The sequence below is a fragment of the Syngnathus floridae genome, chromosome 17 (assembly GCF_059516105.1).
Source record: "Syngnathus floridae isolate MCC-2025c chromosome 17, RoL_Sflo_1.0, whole genome shotgun sequence".
NCBI classification, from domain to species: Eukaryota; Metazoa; Chordata; class Actinopteri; order Syngnathiformes; family Syngnathidae; genus Syngnathus; species Syngnathus floridae.
Genome location: NC_142429.1, coordinates 10,721,797 through 10,740,243, shown reverse-complemented (window position 1 = coordinate 10,740,243; position 18,447 = coordinate 10,721,797). Strand labels below are relative to the sequence as shown.

The 18,447-nt window shown below is 38.6% G+C and overlaps 1 protein-coding gene across 7 annotated transcripts in view; it reads right to left on the bottom strand.

Annotated features, from left to right (window-relative positions):
- Positions 1-18,447, bottom strand: part of rbfox1 (RNA binding fox-1 homolog 1) — a 66,966-nt gene that overhangs the window by 8,241 nt on the left and 40,278 nt on the right. For 6 of the 7 annotated variants that reach the window (XM_088356701.1, XM_088356700.1, XM_088356704.1 and 3 more), the window contains 7 exons: positions 9,545-9,835; positions 6,816-6,962; positions 6,671-6,724; positions 6,040-6,132; positions 3,082-3,142; positions 2,418-2,471; positions 745-889 (listed from right to left, as the gene is read on the bottom strand). In XM_088356701.1, coding sequence (XP_088212827.1) covers positions 745-889; positions 2,418-2,471; positions 3,082-3,142; positions 6,040-6,132; positions 6,671-6,724; positions 6,816-6,962; positions 9,545-9,835 — 845 coding nt within the window. The remainder of the gene's footprint in view (positions 1-744; positions 890-2,417; positions 2,472-3,081; positions 3,143-6,039; positions 6,133-6,670; positions 6,725-6,815; positions 6,963-9,544; positions 9,836-18,447) is intronic. The other variant, XM_088356699.1, reaches the window with a different exon arrangement.

Below are 18,447 nucleotides of genomic sequence, written 5' to 3'. Positions count from 1 at the left end.
GAACTCCAAATATAGTTACTGAGCGTTACTTCTGTACAGGCAAAGCGGATTCCCACCAAGGTTATTATAGTCAAATAAAACTAATGAAATAGCAAAAACTTTAAAAAAAAAATGTCAATAAAATAAAACTATCTGAAAATACATTTTGCGTCATCATCATTCGTTCAGCTTTGCTGGACCCTTTATTATGATCATCTTGAAATATTTCATTTCAACCTCCATCTTAAAAAAAAGAATCCCAGCCAGCTTCCTTGATGCCCATTGGCTTGCAGGTATAAAGAGGAGAAAAAAAATCAAAACACCAACAGAATGGTACAAAATTGCATCTGACTGCCCACAACACACAGCTCTCCAGAGCTTTGAGCAACAAAGGATCCACAAGAATTGCTGGGGCCAGCCGGGGAGATGTTTTATTTCATTTGGGTAAATGGCTGCGCTTCGAAAAGAATAGTGGATGACATCCCATTCTGACATTTTACTCAATCACACCACAGTCCAAGGCCAAGTTGACAGTAATTTTCCATGACTCCATAAAAAGCAAGTCTTGGAGCATGCCTATTGGTTAATTCAGCATGCTATGAAAGTGGGCCACTTGGTTATCACTGTGACGCAAAGCTTGCATGCATTGCTTTGCTGTCTCCGAGCATTGAGTTGCAGGGCTTGCCATTTGAGTGAAACAAGAAAAAAAAACATCCAACTAAAGGGAGTTAAATAACTGGATTAAAAAAAAAAAAAAATGCTCACCCTCCATAGGCAGGAATATGAGGAGGTGGTGCAGCCGCTCTGAATGTGTTGTAGACTGTCCTTCCTCGACCTCGTAGGTGGGTTCCTCTGTAGGCTGCGGCTGCTGCTGCTGCTGCACTGGCTGCTGGGTAGGGAAACCCTGGCACTGGAAAAAAAAAAAAAAAAGGGAAAAATGTCATAAAATTAACAATTAAGTGCACCGTTTGAACCTTCACATCAACTAACTGAATGTGGCGCAGTGATTTAAAGCAAAATCCGACTGGTAATTTTCTAAAACACTATATAACCTTAGTTTTTTTTTTTTTTTTGCTTTAAATAGATAAATAAATAAATTTATTTATTTTACGTAGTGCACACAAAAGAATAATAAAAAAGTTGAAACAAAAATAAAATGAATCAGGCTGAACATGACTGGAGTACATAGATAAGATAAGAGATGATGAATATAATTTTGTTTGAAGGAGGTGAAATGCAGGAAATGTCGGAAATGTCGTTGATCCGTCCGTCGTGTTAGAGGTGCACGCTTACTGTTATTAACTTTTCTTTAATCTAAATAGGGAAAAATGACACCAGGTGTAATTTGAGGGCAAGATGAGAGAAGGAAGATGGAGAAATGATTTCCTTGCCTAATTATGCAACTCTTCAAAAGGGAGATCTAATGAAATGGTAATAGAAACAGTGGAGCATTCATTGACCTAATGAAAAATGGAAGGTTTGGGCCAAAGGACAAGAGTTTCTCAAAGAGAGTGAAGGAAAAGACTAAGGCTGGTAATTGTACCTATTCATCTTTTGTCATCTTGATTTAAAGACCTCATGCCATGGCAAGCATGATACTTAGACACTAATATGTTTTATCACTATGACTTTGATGTTAGCTCAAATTTAGGGATCAAAAGTGATTGTATATTATTATCCAGAAATATACATTTTCATATAATTTGAGCAATAACATTAAAGATAATTTTCTTTTGAAAATTAATTCATTTGACTGATGTGAGTATTTGGCAGTTGTCATTCAAATTGTAATATTTAAGCATAAAAGGTTCTCAAGTTATCCATGTGGACTTACTGACAAACTCTCATTGATATTTTGGATGTTTCAAATGTGAGACAAAGAGAATCGATGCAAAGCCATTTTGTGATTATAAGAGCAGACGGTGATTTATCTAATGACTCCAACAGGGAAATAGAAAATATTGATTTAAAATATATATTTTATATACTTTATTCTAATGTCCTGGGGAGTAACAGGCAATCAGATTCTCCTTCATTTGTATTCAGATATCTGTATTCTTATTTTCTTATCTCGGAATCCAGTTATTTTTCACTTTAATGACCATCATTAATGAAGGAGTGGGAGTAGGATTCTGGAATGACAAAGAAGAGGGGTGGAGGGAGTAGCAAAGTGTGCGTTTGTTCTTCAGCAGAGATGACAGTCTGTTGTTATATTTGCGTAAATCAGCACAGTTCTCATTCTATAAAAAGAATTTGCCTGGTTGCATGTTGCTTTGGAGGAATGCAGAGGAGGAAGAGGTGAGCAAGGTTCACATGAGAGGGAAGAGAAGAGAAACAAAATCGATACTGGAAAAAAAGATGATGGAGGATTTGGGAGAAAAGAAGGGAGGTAAGAATAAAAGAGGAGGAGCCTAATGGAGAAAGACACGCCCCCTTACCTGCATAGAATTCAGGGCTGTAGACAGCACTGACCACTGGATTCAACTTCCAGCCTGACAAATAGAAGACGAACAATACAAATGAGCTCAGTGGCAACTTTTAATTTTCATAATAGTGAGATGAGGACTCAACTCGCTTTGGGTGATTTAAAAAATTTACTTTGAGCTCGGTTTAACTTATATTCCACATCCCTTGGCTTCATAAACACTTGGCAGCAAGTCCATCAAGTGTTTTATAAAAAAAAAGTTAAATTAAATGATAAAATTATTATTTTCACGGTATTTTTCTACATATTTTTTTCCCGATAACCATTTTATGCGATGGCGTATTTTGATCGCAGACAAGCGTGCAGAGTAACAACAACATCAACGATTGACACCTGCTTCGTTTCAAGCTTGTGGGAAGCGATTCGTCCGCATCCATCATTATAATTCAGAAGAATATGAAGATAGACAGATGGCTCAAAACACCTGGCGTGAACTATCCATCACATTACAACAAACATTGCTCAGTTTTTTTTTGCTTTTGCGTGGAACAAGTACCACTGTCAGAATGTGAATGGAAAAAAAAATCTGTTTCAAATATGCAAAGTGCTTTTTTTTTCATACTGCCCACCTACAGTAGAAGCATATTTAATAATTTAGTAACATGAGGTACTCTTACCATTTGCATATGGGTTGACAGTCTTCTTATTTGTCATTACTCGGGCAGTTGCATTGTTGACCTACAGCAGGTAGAGAGAAAACTTCATGAGATGAAAATCACATAACTGCTTTTAAAAGTCTGCCTCATGCATTGCTCCCTTGTGTTGTGAACAGAGAAACATTTCAAAAAATGAAAGCAGCACACTCCATCATGACAAACATTCATGTCATTTGTGTGTTTTCACAGTTGCAACCAGAACCACTGAAAAAACACATCCCAAAAAAAATCACCTTTCCTTCCCATTTGCATATTTTCCATTATTTTTAACATGCGCTCCGGTTAGAGTGACATTTCAGTAAATATAAAGACAAAAGTAACGGAAAAAAAAACCAAGGATGCATATTGGCAGTTTGGCTCATTTTGTTTTGTAAACACACATGCATGCAGAGGAAAAAAAATGAAAAGGGAAGAAAGAAAAAAAAAAAAAGAAATTCAATGTGGCGACAAGGAAGAAAATATGCCGGAAGCATTATGCAACATCCAGTCAATCTTGGAAAATGACATAACTGTGATGAAAGCACTAAAAAAGCATTCACACTTGGACAACAGCCTTTCTACTTGCATGAATTAAAACCCCAAAGAACATCCATACTAGAATCAAATCAATCAACCATTCAACTCATTCCAAAATTGAAATCAAAGTTAACAGGGGAAAAATTAAAATGCAGGTGCAATGTCATCCTCAAAGCAAAAAATTCACAAATTATTTTCCAACAATCTCCGATAGATGTGCAAATGGATCATGTCTCAGTCAGTATCGCTTGTACACGCAATTCCAGGAGAACGAACACTCAGTGAATGGACATGTACGTTGTCACTTAAGAAAAAATGTCATTATACAGCATCAACCCAACCACAATTCAAAAAGAAATGTCACGTGAGATTTAGTGTTGCAAACGTTCAAGAGAGGAAGAGAGAGAGAGGAAATGCTGGCAGAACGGCTCGCTCGCCCACACTTACCATTTCCCAAACCTTTTGGCCCCGCCCACTTGTTTGTGTACTGTTGTAACTTTGTTGGATGGGGCCCTAAACAAGCTACCATTGGAGGGATGGTGGGGGGGAAGGAGGGGATGAGAAAGGAATAAGCATCATCGTATTCAGGTGGCTAAGAAAACGTTGCAATCATGACTTTTTTTTTTTTCCAAGCATATTCCAGACCGGCCTTTCCTGTTTCCGTTCATTATCGGGATCGAAACACATCAGTCGTTTCTTAAAAGCTAGATGTTGTGCATGTTGTATTGGAAAAATGTGCTAATTCCAACCAGTAGCTTGCTAGTAATAATTTAAGAGTGTATTTATAGTTGGAAAGGCTCGGCGTAGGAAAAACTAAAGCGTCTGTTTCCTGGCTGCTATGAAAAAATGGCTACGATAAACCCGTTTGAAAATAGTGCGCATTCTACAATGTCAAGATAGATAACGGAGATATTCGTGACATCTCAGCTGATACAAAAAGAAATTTCACATCAAAACAATCCAACAATAAATATTTTCACAAGTTGACCTGTTTCTGTGACTGGGCAACAACAATGGCCTGATGTTAAAGATGAGCGTGGGAACATTAAATCAACCTGAAGCAAAAAATTTTATCAAATGTACCAACTATCATTTTAGTGTAAAATTGGCCCGGTGCCTCACCAACGCTCTTGCAATCACAAGTACAGTCGATGACCTAAAAACAATTAAGGCCTCTGGGACGAAGATCGGCTGGAGAAACCGAGCAGTTGTGGTTATAATTATTTCCTCTCAATCTCGGATTGGAATAATGTTAACATAGTTGGTAGAAATTGGATTCCTTATATCCCAAAATGTGTAGTTGTTCTGCATATGATTTCACGCGGCATTCCATCTGTTGAAATTCAAAAAGTCAAGGTGTCATTTCCCGTTTGACTTGACATGCTTCTTCTTCCCTGGGAGGATGAAGACAGACTCAGAAGAAGCATAGGAGAGACTCAACCATGGTACCCGTTCGGAATCAGAAATGACATAGCGACACCACTTACTTAGAAAAACGAATACAAGCTCAAACTATCTATTCGGTCTTCAGCAGCTACTTTGATTGATGACAAATAATGTTGGTTGTGTTTATTTTCCATATTTGCTGTATCGGCAAAAATGTCAACACTATGTCCAGCAACTCATTGCACTTATGTGACCTTTCCATAATGTGCAATAGAACTATCTCAAAAAACACATACTTCCATTTTACAAATATTCTGTCTGCAGAATTAAAACCAAAGATTCCCATTTACACAGCAGCAGCAGCAGCAGCAAAAAAAAAAAAAAGTGCACACCAACTGCTTGTCCTCCTACATAAAGTTGTATTTTAATGAATAATAAAAACAGTTGTGTTTTTAGGAGCAACAGAACAGTATCCATTTTCATTCTTGTTTTGACATGGTGTTTTTCCATTTTCATTAAAAATGATCTTGTGTAAACGTGGACTAAGTCAGCTGGGAAAAGCTCAATTTTCCATGTGATCCTGAACAGGAAATATGGTCGAGAGAGAAGATTGATTTTTCTCTTTTTCTTCGCAGTACTTGGGGCCAGCAAAAAAATTTAAAAAAAATCTTCATGTTCTCAAAATACAGTTCATAAATGTTTGGGCAGTTTATTAACTCATTCAGGGTATAGATGTCAAAGATATATGAACTGGCTTGGCAATGAATTAGTTAAGCATGAAGACAAGAAATAAAAGCAGCTACTTTACTGTAGATGTGTTTTTTGTTTTTAAACGATAAGCAGAGACAAAACTAAAAACCTTGGATGACTTTTGAATGCCATTTCGCAACAAAGATAAGATTGGGTGTTGTGGTCGAATGTCGGACGCTGACGCAAACACTCACTTACACATACATCAATAGGGGACAAAGAGGACAAAGAAAAGAGAGGTGGAAGGAAAGATTTGAACATAAGTACCTCTATTTTACGGCCTTCCACCACAGTGCCGTGTAATTTCTCCCTGGCCCTGTCGGCATCCATACTATGCTCGAATGTTACGAATCCAAAACCCTGCATGACAAAAAAGAGCGACAACCTCAAGAACAAAAGCAGGATTTGCACATTGGCTATTTTTTTTTCTAATTTTAGCATCAAAAGCTTAAAAAAGAATTTACCTGACAATTGATGTAATAATTATAATCATACAGATATATTTAGGATGTAGTTTTTTTTGTGTGTTACTACAAAAAACATAAATAGAAAATGGAATCATTAAATGTGTGATAAACTCATACGGCATTGTGCAAAACAAATGGCAGACAAGATTAGCCCAAGGACAATATCTCAATGTTGCCCTATTGATCTGCCATGACTTTTTAGTTTGATAATTTAATTGATGGGGGAGATATCTAATTATCTTTGAAAACCTAGCACATCCTATAGAGAATGAAAAATATCCTCATCAATACAAACATGCCGTTCCTCATTATTGCTGTTAGTTTATCATTGAGTAAATCTTTTTCTTCTGCACTCAAGCGGTTGACATTGAAAAAGTGGAAACTTCAAATAACAAAAGGCAGCTTACTTAAGAAAAAAAAAAATCACAGACCTTAGAACCTCGTTCGTTGAAGATGATTTCCACATCTAAGATTTTGCCAAATTGCTGTTATTAAAAAAGAAAACAGTCACTTGTGAAATAAGTAGCAGGAGTCTATATAAACAAACTGAAAACAAATCTGTCTTATTGTACTCACGCCAAACATTTGCCTGAGGTCTGGATCTCTGAACCTGAAGGGGATGTTGGAGACATGAAGTCTTTTGGGTTGGGCCTTGCTGTCTGTGCTCTCAGATACAGTCTGTGTTGGTGGATGACTGTCTGTCTGTGCTGGGTCGTCTGTCTGCTGGAGAACACAATCAATTACCAAACTGTAGGGATGAGAACATTTGGAATTAAGGTTGGCGAAAAAAATAAATCCATGGTGTCCATCTATTTCATCATGCTCGCCATTCTCTATTTTATTTCCATTATTTGTTTTTATTATATATGTATTATTTCTTTTGTAATTTGGTGGCCAATCCCAAACATAGGATGTCATTCGAAAGACAAGTTCAAGCAAAGAGAAGAACAATAATGAAAGTTACTTAATAACATCTGACTACCAGAACTGCAGAATCAGATACAGTATATTGGTGTTGATCCATTTAGGTTATTGATCAGACAGCACTGAGTTAATAGATGGCCGTGCACACACATTAAACGAGCATCAACAGCAACGTTCTTTGTCCTGTTGCTTAATGGTAGTAAGATCAATGAATGCCAGAAGAGATTCTAGCGTGTGTGTGAGTGTGTGCATGTGACAAAACATTTGAACACTTCATCTTTAGGCCCAGCAGTCTTCCACACAATTCCTAAGTATACATGGGAACACGAGAAGGAGTGCACGGGAACATAGGCAGCCACAACTGCCATCTGTGTGAGGCGGCAACATACGCCTACACTCGCTGCAAAGACGCAAAACAAACAAACACACACACGGAGCATCTTGTCCTGTTTGGCACCACAAACTGATATATGAAGTGAGGACAGGCTTGAGGCAGCTTGTTCTATGGCATGTTGCTCAAGTCAAGCTGAGACTACAGCAAACATTGTCGCCGGTGAGTTCTGATATTGTCTTCTTTGTGAAAACAAACTATTTTGACCTAATAAATATATTTTTATTGCCTTAAGCAACTCATGATGATGCCCACTTCTTCATTTAAACTCATTATTTATTCAATTCTATATCTGCAATGAAAATATCAATACACATATTTTTTTTTGTGTTGTCTGTAAAACTGAAAAAAAATCACAAATACTTTAACATGACTTATTTATGAAATATCGTAGGCCGAGGCAGCTTAAAGTGACATATTTCAGATACATAGTTTAGAAACTTAACTCAAGATTACGTATTGTATATGAGCTAATTTCCCGGAGCTATAAACCTGGAATAGAGCGAAGGTGTACCAAGGTCAGGTAGTATCCAACCTATCAGATTGAAAAATCCCTTCACTGCATTTGAAAGCCTGAGCAGCTTCCACATCGAGCTATTGTCACTCTATATTGTAACTCTTATTGCTACAATTCCAGCTACCGTCAGCAGAATGAATTGGACGTTCCTCCACACATGGAAACTTGGGACTAAAATGAGTTTCTGGATAGATGGAGCTCTGCAGAGATGTTAACAGCAATAATACATTACGGAACTCACACACAAAATACTTTCCTTACAATAAACCAGAAGTTAAATTATGGTTATCCATAAAAACTAGGAATCTTCTGCTTCGAAATATATTGACAGCTTTACGTGTAGTTTGTCTGGTATTATAACGGCATGTTCCTGTAGATCAATTTGAATAATGTTTTATCAAATATTTGTCCATCTTATGTAGTGTAGGTTTAGTCACTGCATTGGTCTTTTGCATCCTAAAAGAAGATACATAACTGACCCAGTTACAGTAGACACGGCGGACTTTGTGTATTAATATCACCAAGTAGCTGTTATTGCTACCTTCATGTTATTTTGGGAATCTTACTCATTGCAGGCAGAAACAGTGGAAGAAGTGCGGTGAGTGAAAGCTACACCCAGGAAAAATGAGAAAGCGATAGACAGAGGAAGAGGGTGAGAGAGAGAGACGTGGCTGCAGAGCTGAAGAAAGGAAAAGAAAAATAAAAGCAGTGAGCTGACGTGGGGGAAGGAGCAGAGCAGACAGCCAGACTGGAAGGGAAAACCAACGAGGCCTCCAGATGGTTCTTTTAGCTGGCAATTGTGTTTTTTTTTAAGTACATTCTACAGTCTCCTGTATTGTCATTAAAATTATTTTAGTTTGCGGTATAAGAATCCATACACGCTCTCCTATGACACATAATATTTAAAATATAACATCATCTTTTCATCTTGCATTGAAATGACCAGGTGGTTTTTTTTTTTACATGCAAAATGTTTCTTTCTTCAAGAACAAAGAAAATTGTGACATGCAGAGACAAGAGATTACAATATTTGTGATCAAAGCAAGAAACCTTTGTAACCTTGAACGGCATGGAAGCCTCTGTAGGGACGAGATTATCATAATTGGGCATATTTCATTAAGAAAAAGAACGAAAAATAGAATGGATTAATTTTCTTTACAGCAGGGGTTAAAAAAGTGGTGCATAGGGGCACCGAGTAGCCGCCAGGACCACCTAAGTAGCTTGTGGGCCAAATTAAAAAAACAAAAAAAGCTCTCTCACTTTAGTGAATTCAAAAGAGCCATTCATAATGTGCGAATAAATAAATAAATAAATAAATAAATATTGATGTAAATATTGATATGAAACTGTCTCCTGGCCAGAGTTCCAGCCAATGATTTCAAATGGTCACCAACAGAAAACAAACAAAAATAAAAGGTTGTGGATAAGAGCAAATTCAAAACTTAACCCAAAATTCATCCCATCATTTCTTACTGTGGCTGTGCCGGTGACTGTCTGACTTCCGATGTTGCTCCCATTCTGGTCGCTGTGGCTCTGTGTGGTCTGGTACATGTTGAGTGGATGGTCACTGATAGAGGCCTGAACCCCGGGGTAGTCTTGGGGTGCTGGATGCTGGTGTGAATGTGGATGGGAGTGCGGATGTGGGTGAGGGTGTGAAGCTGTGAACTCTGTGGTAATGCCATTCTGGGGAGGGGGGGCAAACTGGGCTGATGGGTAAGTCTGGGCCATGGATGGATCTGGGGGAGTTGGTGTCTCCTGGTTACCCTGTGTAGAGAAAGAAATGCGTAAATTCTGCACATAATGAATAATTGACAATCAATTAATAAAATATACATATTTTGATAACTATATGAATGAGAATTTTGTCGCATGCTGTATTCTGTTGCAGTGAGTGAGGGAAAAGAGAGAAAGAGTGATGCAGATGGTAGGTCTTGGCTAAATGCTCTGCTGTGTAATAAGAACCACATTTAGAGCGCTGAAATATGCTTAACGTGGCAGAGTAGTGCACACAAAACCCACCCACCAACCCACACATCCATACACGCGCAGGAACAGGCACACATAAGCGCACACATACGCGTGACTAGAATACAAGCCAATGAGAACTCGTCTGTCATACTCACATTTGAAATCACAGCTTTACATAAGTTTTAATTGTTATTTCTTAAAATCCATTTCCCCAAAATCCGTGGGAAACTTGAATAACGACTTTCTCGGTGAGAGCCACAAAGAGCTTGGATCGTTAATTTTGCCACTATGATTACAGAGTATATCATATCCCAGGAGATCCTGTTACTGCATTTATATATTTCGAGTTAGACGCAAATGTACTTGAGAAATGGCAATGTTTTTGAAGGCCCCGAGAATCAGACCATCAAAAATGGACAGAAAGACTTTTGAAACAAAGCATCAGAAACAGGATGTGACGCCCCAAGCAAAACACCTTTAAAGCATGCGGGCTAACCAGCAAAGCCATAAAGCGACGGACTCTGGCCGCCATGGCGTTGCCTGAGAGCTTGGAGTAAGATTAGACTTATCCGAGCGAGCGAGGGTAGCCGTGTGTCACGCTGCCAAGAACGCCCGTGGTGCACTTTGGATGGCCATGCATGCACCTATGGCTCACTGAACTGAGTGGGCAGCGAGGAAATGAGCCCCATCGCAGCAACCAGCTATTTGCCCAGGGCGAGACGACTGCCTGGCCGCTGACAACTGCCGCTGCGGCAGCTGTGAAAGCATGTGCATTGCTCGGAAGAAGTGAGACCACTCCGATTTAAAATCCAGTTGACGGTAAAAATGTTTCTGCCTTTTGGCTTCCCCATTTTTTTTTTGGGTTTCCACAAAAAAAAAAAAAAAAATCTCATTTTGGTCCATTCATACTTGTTTCATCTTTATACAATCCACCACTGCACTGGAATTGAAATAAAATAACAATTAATTTTGACACCTGTACTGACAACATCCTGGACATCTTAATAGTTGCTGACATAAGTCAAATGCACCTGAGAACTTCATCTAAAATGAGTCTCCCAAATCTGTTCTTGTGGACTTTCTCAATAATATGGCAACCAATTTCATTTTCATGCATTGACACAAACATCTCTTTCTACTCAAGAAACAAAATGACACTTTAAATTTCACACTCTACTTTCACTCCCTCTCATTACCACCTATTGACTCCTCGAAGCTTCTACACACATGAAAATGTAAGAATGAGGCTCACTCACATGTGCGCACGCGTACACAGACACACACACACACACACACTCCTGCAAAAGCGGCATGTAGCATGATGCTTTCTGCAGTCACAGCACAATATGCTGCAAGAGTAGCCGAGACAATAAGGAGAGAGAGAGATGAGGAGAGAGAGGGTGAGCGAGCGAGGAGGGGGGGGGCAAAGAAAGAAAAAAAACATGTACAATATTCTCAGGGGTACCTGCTCTACCATGTCGTCTCTGCCTTCCAAGCACATCCAGCTGTGCTATAAAGTCCAGCCCTGCAGTGTTTGCCTACAGCTAGCATCTATTATGGATAGCTTTGTGTACGTGAGTGTGTGTGTGTGTGTGTGTGGGTGTGTGTGAGTGAGCAGCAGGAGGAGGTGCTACTGGGAATGACAGAAGCATTCCTTAAAACTGTCCTTTTTTTTTCTTCTTCTAACTTCTCCTTGCAGGTTTTCCGCCCAAGGTCTAACCTATAGTAGGTATTATGGAAACCATTTTCAGGCATGATGGACTGGATGCTGCCCCCCATTACTTTTCCATTTGGAGAACTCCGTAAACATTTCAAATGGATAAGCACAGCATAGGTGGTGTCTTTTTTCTTTTTTACACCAACCATTACATGACACTAAATAAGTTGCAAAGACCTCCGACTTAGAAGACGCCATATGCCAGTGAGGAGGAAGATGGAGAAAAACAGTCAATGCAGAAAACCCCCTGCTGGTACCTTCTGAGCAATCCATTAGCTGATGTAGATGTGCAGATGTGATTGATGAAACTCCAAAAGCTCTTCAGTGGATTGTTTTCCCATTAAATAGTCATTTTCAGATATCCCCGACTTGGTACGCCACCAACCTTAGCAAAGCTTTACTACCACAGACAACGAGTGGCAGAAGGAGAAAGAAATTTGATCGCTGCAAATTTGATCGCTGCCAATTTGTAATTATCTTATTCCGATTGCTTGACTGTATTACTTTTGGAAAACTTCTTTCTGCTCCATTTCATTCAAGATCGGAGAACATTTCATATGTTTTTTTTCTTTTATAATGACTGAAATAAATGATGGAAATGAAAAGGAAGTGACTTAAATATCGCTCATGGGAATCAATGGAAACAAACATATAGGCATTATAGTTTTGAAATCAGAGACTAGTAAAAACTGTTCATGGTGATAAGATTTGCTAGCAATATATCCTTTTAAAAGTGAAGACATTTTGTAATTTTGATATTTGTCTGGGCGGGCCACAGAAAATCATGTCACGAACCCTATCCGGCCCCCGGGCCTCGAGTTTGATAGCCACGACAGATAAAGTGTGTGATTTAATCCTCATCTTCTCACTTGTCTTTCTTATCTCCCCTAGCATTTTGTAACTCATCCTACAGACATACAGCATGTCTCAGCCTGGAAATGGTTATGCTCCACAAAAAAAAGGTCAGCAATAAATCAAAACCCAAATGGAGAACCAGTATACAGAGACTTGTGCATAGGTTTGCACATCTACACACTGACAGTGTATCATCCACAGATCAATGGCTCACTAAACTGGCATGGCCTTCTGACTGCCTGATGGCCCGGACACACAAAGATGAAGCGAGTTTGCTTGAGAAGGAAGTGGATGCACAGCTGAGGAAAGGATGGGATCAGTCTTGGCCTATGTGTGTGTGTGTGTCTGTGCTAGATGCAGGTTTATATTGGTCTTGTAGTTGACAGATGGTTTGGGATGAGATGAGGTAAGGTGTGCTACAGAAAAGAATGAAGATTGAACACGTGTACACACACACACACACACGGACTTGCACACACACTCAGCCTCTAAATGAGTCAAGCAGACTCCCACTATCATCCTCCTACCATCCTACACTGAAATTTAAAGAGAAATGTGATTTTTAATCTACCTAACTCATTATTTAATATTATATTTTATATATTTTATGGGCCTGAAGAAGGCCTATGAAATATATAAAATTACTTTTGAGGAAAAACTAAAAATAATAACTATAAATAAGAATGTTTTGGGGGGCATTTACGATATTTATGATCAGGGCAAAAGCAAAATGTCACTCTTTTTAGAAGAAACTTATCGGTGGCTCTTTAACGTTATAGTACGCCCAAAAGAGCAGTAATTATTTTGTGTAATATAATCGGGACACATATCCCAAAACACTCTTTTCGTATTTTATGTATTGTTTGACAAGGACCGCCAGGTTGTAGTCTGACCGTAAGATGAACCTAGAAAATAATGACTGGATAACTGGGATGCCTATTTTTTTTTTTACCACCAATTTTTTTTATTTACAAATGTCTGTCTGTCGGTCTATTCATCTGGGTGAATTAATGTTATTCACACACAAAAACACTCTACAGCCTGTTCCAGCAACAGTGTATTAGCAGAGTCAGACATCAGGGGGATTTCTGTTTTAGCAGCGAGCCAGCAGTGTTGGCTTTGTGCTGCAGCAGCCCTCAAATCACTCGGGAGTGGAAACGTTATGCAACGGAACTGAGATGTACCCTCTGCACGCTTAACACCCACGGAAAATAGCAGGGTTCCCAACCAGTACAGGCAGGCTATAAATAATGCATATCAGGACAAAATCCCACACACACACACGATTTTCTTTTGAAATGAGTTGTCTCGGAAATGAAACAATATTGTTTTGTGACTGCTTGTATTTTTCCAAACATTTGAGGGATGATCAAGCAAGTACAGGTAATATAAAAAAAAAAAATCTTACTTTATATAAGAAATTCATGGGTGTTACAATTTTAAGTTTCTTTATTTTTTGTGTGTGTCTGTGTTACTTTTAATGGTTTATTATCAGATGCAAACACAAAAATATAATTGCTATTTTGCCCACAAGCTCCCAGTAGCATCATATATGATGAAATTGTGCTTCAACCATGCAAACCATCCAAAATTGTTCCTTTCTTTTTACGTCTACTGCGATACGCTAGTCGAGCATTAGCATCTTGAAATGGGAGAAGCCCATCTGCACCGTGAAGTAAGCTCAGAATCAACATGCAACAGTATTTTCTTAATTGTTTCTATCTCCATCTTCATTTCATCATCAAAACGTCAACTAATTAACACTATTTGGACACAATTAGGGAGTCTAATTACAGCAACATTTTCAATAACACAGATGCAAATTAGCACAACTTTACAAATGATCTTCATGATTTTTGCCGGGCTGTTGTTTTCTGAAGAGGCACATTTACAATGCAAATGTCATTATCACCTTCCATCATCAATGAAAGCAAGTAGCGACCGTCACATTTGGCCAAAAGTGAAAAGGACTCTCGGGCTGCTGCAATTAACGTCATTAATTTTAACATTTGATGCGATCAGCCACATACTGACACATGCACGCACACACAATGACTGACCCAAATATGGAAATTGGAACTGGCTACTTGACATACCCAAATTTATGTGGCATAGAGCCAAACCCTAAATGTTTGTTTGAAATACCTGACTTTCACATCCCTCCCTCTGGCATTGCATGTGCGTGTAGATGGAAATTGAAGAAGAGAGTGTAAAATTGAATTTCTCCTTGAGGGATACTAAACGACTCTTCTTCAGCCACTGAGAGAAGGACCCTGACAATTGATATTTTCTTGACCGAGCAATTCCATTTATACAATTTTATGTAGCAGGCACAGAGCACGGAGGTGCAAAAAAACAAAACCAAGTTGTGTTTTGATATTAAAACAGAATATCCAAGTAGGAGAACTCTTGTGCCAAAAAAACAAAAGCGGTCTCACTCAAAACCTTTCATTTATATCATTTTTTTTATTTAAAATGTTCAGTTTGTAATAATGGGGCATTTTATTGATACCGTGGAGTTTTCCTTTTAACCGTTAATTAGAAAAAAAAACAATAGCTAACAGTAACCATTGCAGTAAAAAACAATTGTGCCACGTTTGATCAAACGAAAGTGACATGGCAGTCCTACATCGTTGACACGAGTTCAACATGCTGTAAATTAATGCGTGTTTGTGTGTATGTGGGTGCATGCCCATGCGTGTTACATGTGTGTGTGTGCACGCTAATATCAGCCTTGACTCTAGCTACTTTATCCTTTAGTGAATCTGTCACTTCCAATTTTCTCTGACACGGTGCTAAAATGGGCCCGTATACTTGGCAACCCATGCAGACACAAGATTTTATTTGCATTATTTACATAATTCCTTCCTATAGTTCATCCTTCTCCTGTCTTTCACAACTGAATCATCTGGAACACAGAACCTTCAGCATTACCATGTTTCTAATTTGAATACATTAAACCAGAACATACATTATCTGTATTATCTTTGCAGTCAGAACACATTTAGAACAAATCAAGGACACAGACACTTAAATCGGAACTATCCACTTTGGAGAATTATAGTTAGGGTTTAGAAATGATGATACAGTAACTGGAAGTTACGGAAACAATGATCAAGAGTACATTATTTATATAGCGCTTTTATTTTTCAATATATTGGTAGTTAGTAGAGGGAGGCCATAATTAGGCTTATGTGCTCCCTCTTACAAGCTCCAGCATTTTGGAATAGCTGCAGACGCTCAAGAGAGGACTGGCTGACTCCGAAAATAAAGTGCATTACAGTAGTCGAGCCGAGATGTAACGAAGACAGGGATCGCTGTTGAGAAAGGAAGGGCTTTAGCTGTCTAAGATGGAAGATGCTGGATTTAACAACAGCACTGGTCTGGCGCTCCAATTTAAAATCACTGTCCACTATAAAACCCAGGTTTGACACTGTTGGCTTAAGATAAGACTCCAGAGAGCCTAGATCAACAGGGTTGGATGCACATGGGCCACTTGGACTGAAAACTATCATTTCTGTTTTGTCTTTATTGAAATGTTGGAAAGATGACAAATGTGAGGATTGCTTGGAATGTAACTTATGCCACGTAAATAAGGAATGTGGAGTTTCTGGATTTCCTCTGGGTGTTCCAGCTTCCCAAATCATCTATGTTAGGTTAATTGAAGACTCTAAATTGCTTGTCGGCATGAATGCGAGTGTGAATGCTTGTCTGTCTCCGTGATGGACTGGAGAGCCGTTTGCCTTTCAACCTTTCGTCAGCTGGGATAGGCTCCAGCCCCTTCGTGACCCTACGCAGGAGGTGCGGAATACATGATGGATGGATGGGTTAATTGGACAATTCTCCAAAGTGAAGCTGTCGAAAATGTCCAATACCCAATGTTGATTGGCTTTAGGTACACATGTGACTTTTTTAAAAGCAGCTTTTGCAGTGCGAATTGAAAAAGAAATAATGATGATGAGGTCTTACCTTTTGATAAGGTCAAACAGTTCCATCATGTCCAGCAGGGAGAAAAACAAATAATACTTTAGTATTTTATTACATGATACAGCATGACACTAGAGAATAATTCTTTTTATAATACACACACACACAGCATGGTGGCTACTGTGTGTGTTGAAAAGCGACAGAGGTGAAAACAGATGGGGAGCAGATCCAGCCACTCCAACTCTTTCATCCCTCATCAAACTATTAATTCATCCTCACTCACTCTGGCACAAGACTCACACAAACACACACATAAACACACGCACATGAATATTAATCGTGGATCTGCACTCGCTTCTTCGCCACTACATGGCTGAGCTTGATTAAAGCCAATTGTTGACATAATTAACATATGGGTCGAGCCCCGTCTACAGTTAAGCAGTCGGAGAATTTTTTTTTTCCAAGTCAGGGGCTCCCCTAAAACAATATAATTGTTCTTCTGGATTTTGTTTGGAACGAACCAGGCCATGGATTAGAGGTTAAATACATTTACTGGCTCATTCATATTTTCAGAGGTCAGAGGTCAATTTCATCACTGATTAAACATCAACTGAAATACCTCACTGTGATGCTGTACGAACAATAGACATCGCTGCATCTAATGGAAGCTGAACTGGCTCAATAAAAAAATTTACATAACAGTCGAGAAATTGATCACACACGCTCTCTCAGGAAATAGATAAGATTCAATTGTTTTTCATTTGACTCCAGTATAATAATCACACATTATTATTTGAATTAAAAGCATCATGACCATCTCTCTTACATTTACATAAATTCCATTAGCACAGAGGGCCAAGGATATGAAAAAAAAAAAAACATGCAGAAGTGAAGATGGAATGCCGCCACACAGAATTGTCAACATGTTCTTTCATTCTTTATATGACTGTCAAAAAAGATATATTTCAAAAATAAGAGGCAGATGAGTGGGCTTCAATTTATGATGATGTCACACGTGGTGCAGTGTGCACTTGCGTTTGATCCCACCAGTATCTGTTCATCTTCCTAAGAATGTTAACGACTCTCAAGAATTATATTTTGCATTGCGCTGTGCTGTTGATAAAAAAAATTGATGCAAGCAACTGAGCAAAAGGGCGTAACTTTAAAAAAACAATAACGAGGCATGCCGAAGAACCTGTGATAACGTTACACACAATTTTCTACTCAAAATCCATAATTAGATAAAAAGCTTAGGAAAAAAAAAAACCACACACACAGAATGCACATGCGCACACTCTCACAAGACAGTCAGAAATTCCGCTTCAGGAAAATTATCTGTGTGTGTGTGTGTGCATGTGTGCTACTCCTTTGCAAAAGTGCTTGCATCGGCAGGTTCACCCTGAGAGCCTCTCAAATCAAATGACCAAGAATAATGTGCAGAAAACTGCTGAGGTTGGCAAGACTATACACACACACACACATACACACATTTTTGCAGCCGTTTCCCCCTTTTTGTTTTATTTCTTCTCGTCTTTCATTAATCCTAGATTATCTTTCATCCCCTTTCATCGTTTATTTCGGTCCTGGTTACATTAAAATCCACATTTTTGAAAGACATCTGACTCAATTGTGAAATGTTTTTGTCTAAATAAAAAAAAATAGACAATTGAGCAAATAATGCCTTAAGTATTTATAATTCAATAAAATATCTTATTCATTAAAACACAAGTAACGGAATATCATGTAAATATACACAAACAGTACACTGGGGGTACAAAATACTGTATATTTTTGCAACAATGACTCTGTTTGTGTGTGTGTGTGTGTGTGTGTGTGTGTGTGTGTGTGTGTGTGTGTGTGTGCACGCGCACTGGTCCTGGGCCACTGACTAGCACAGCGCAGCATTGTG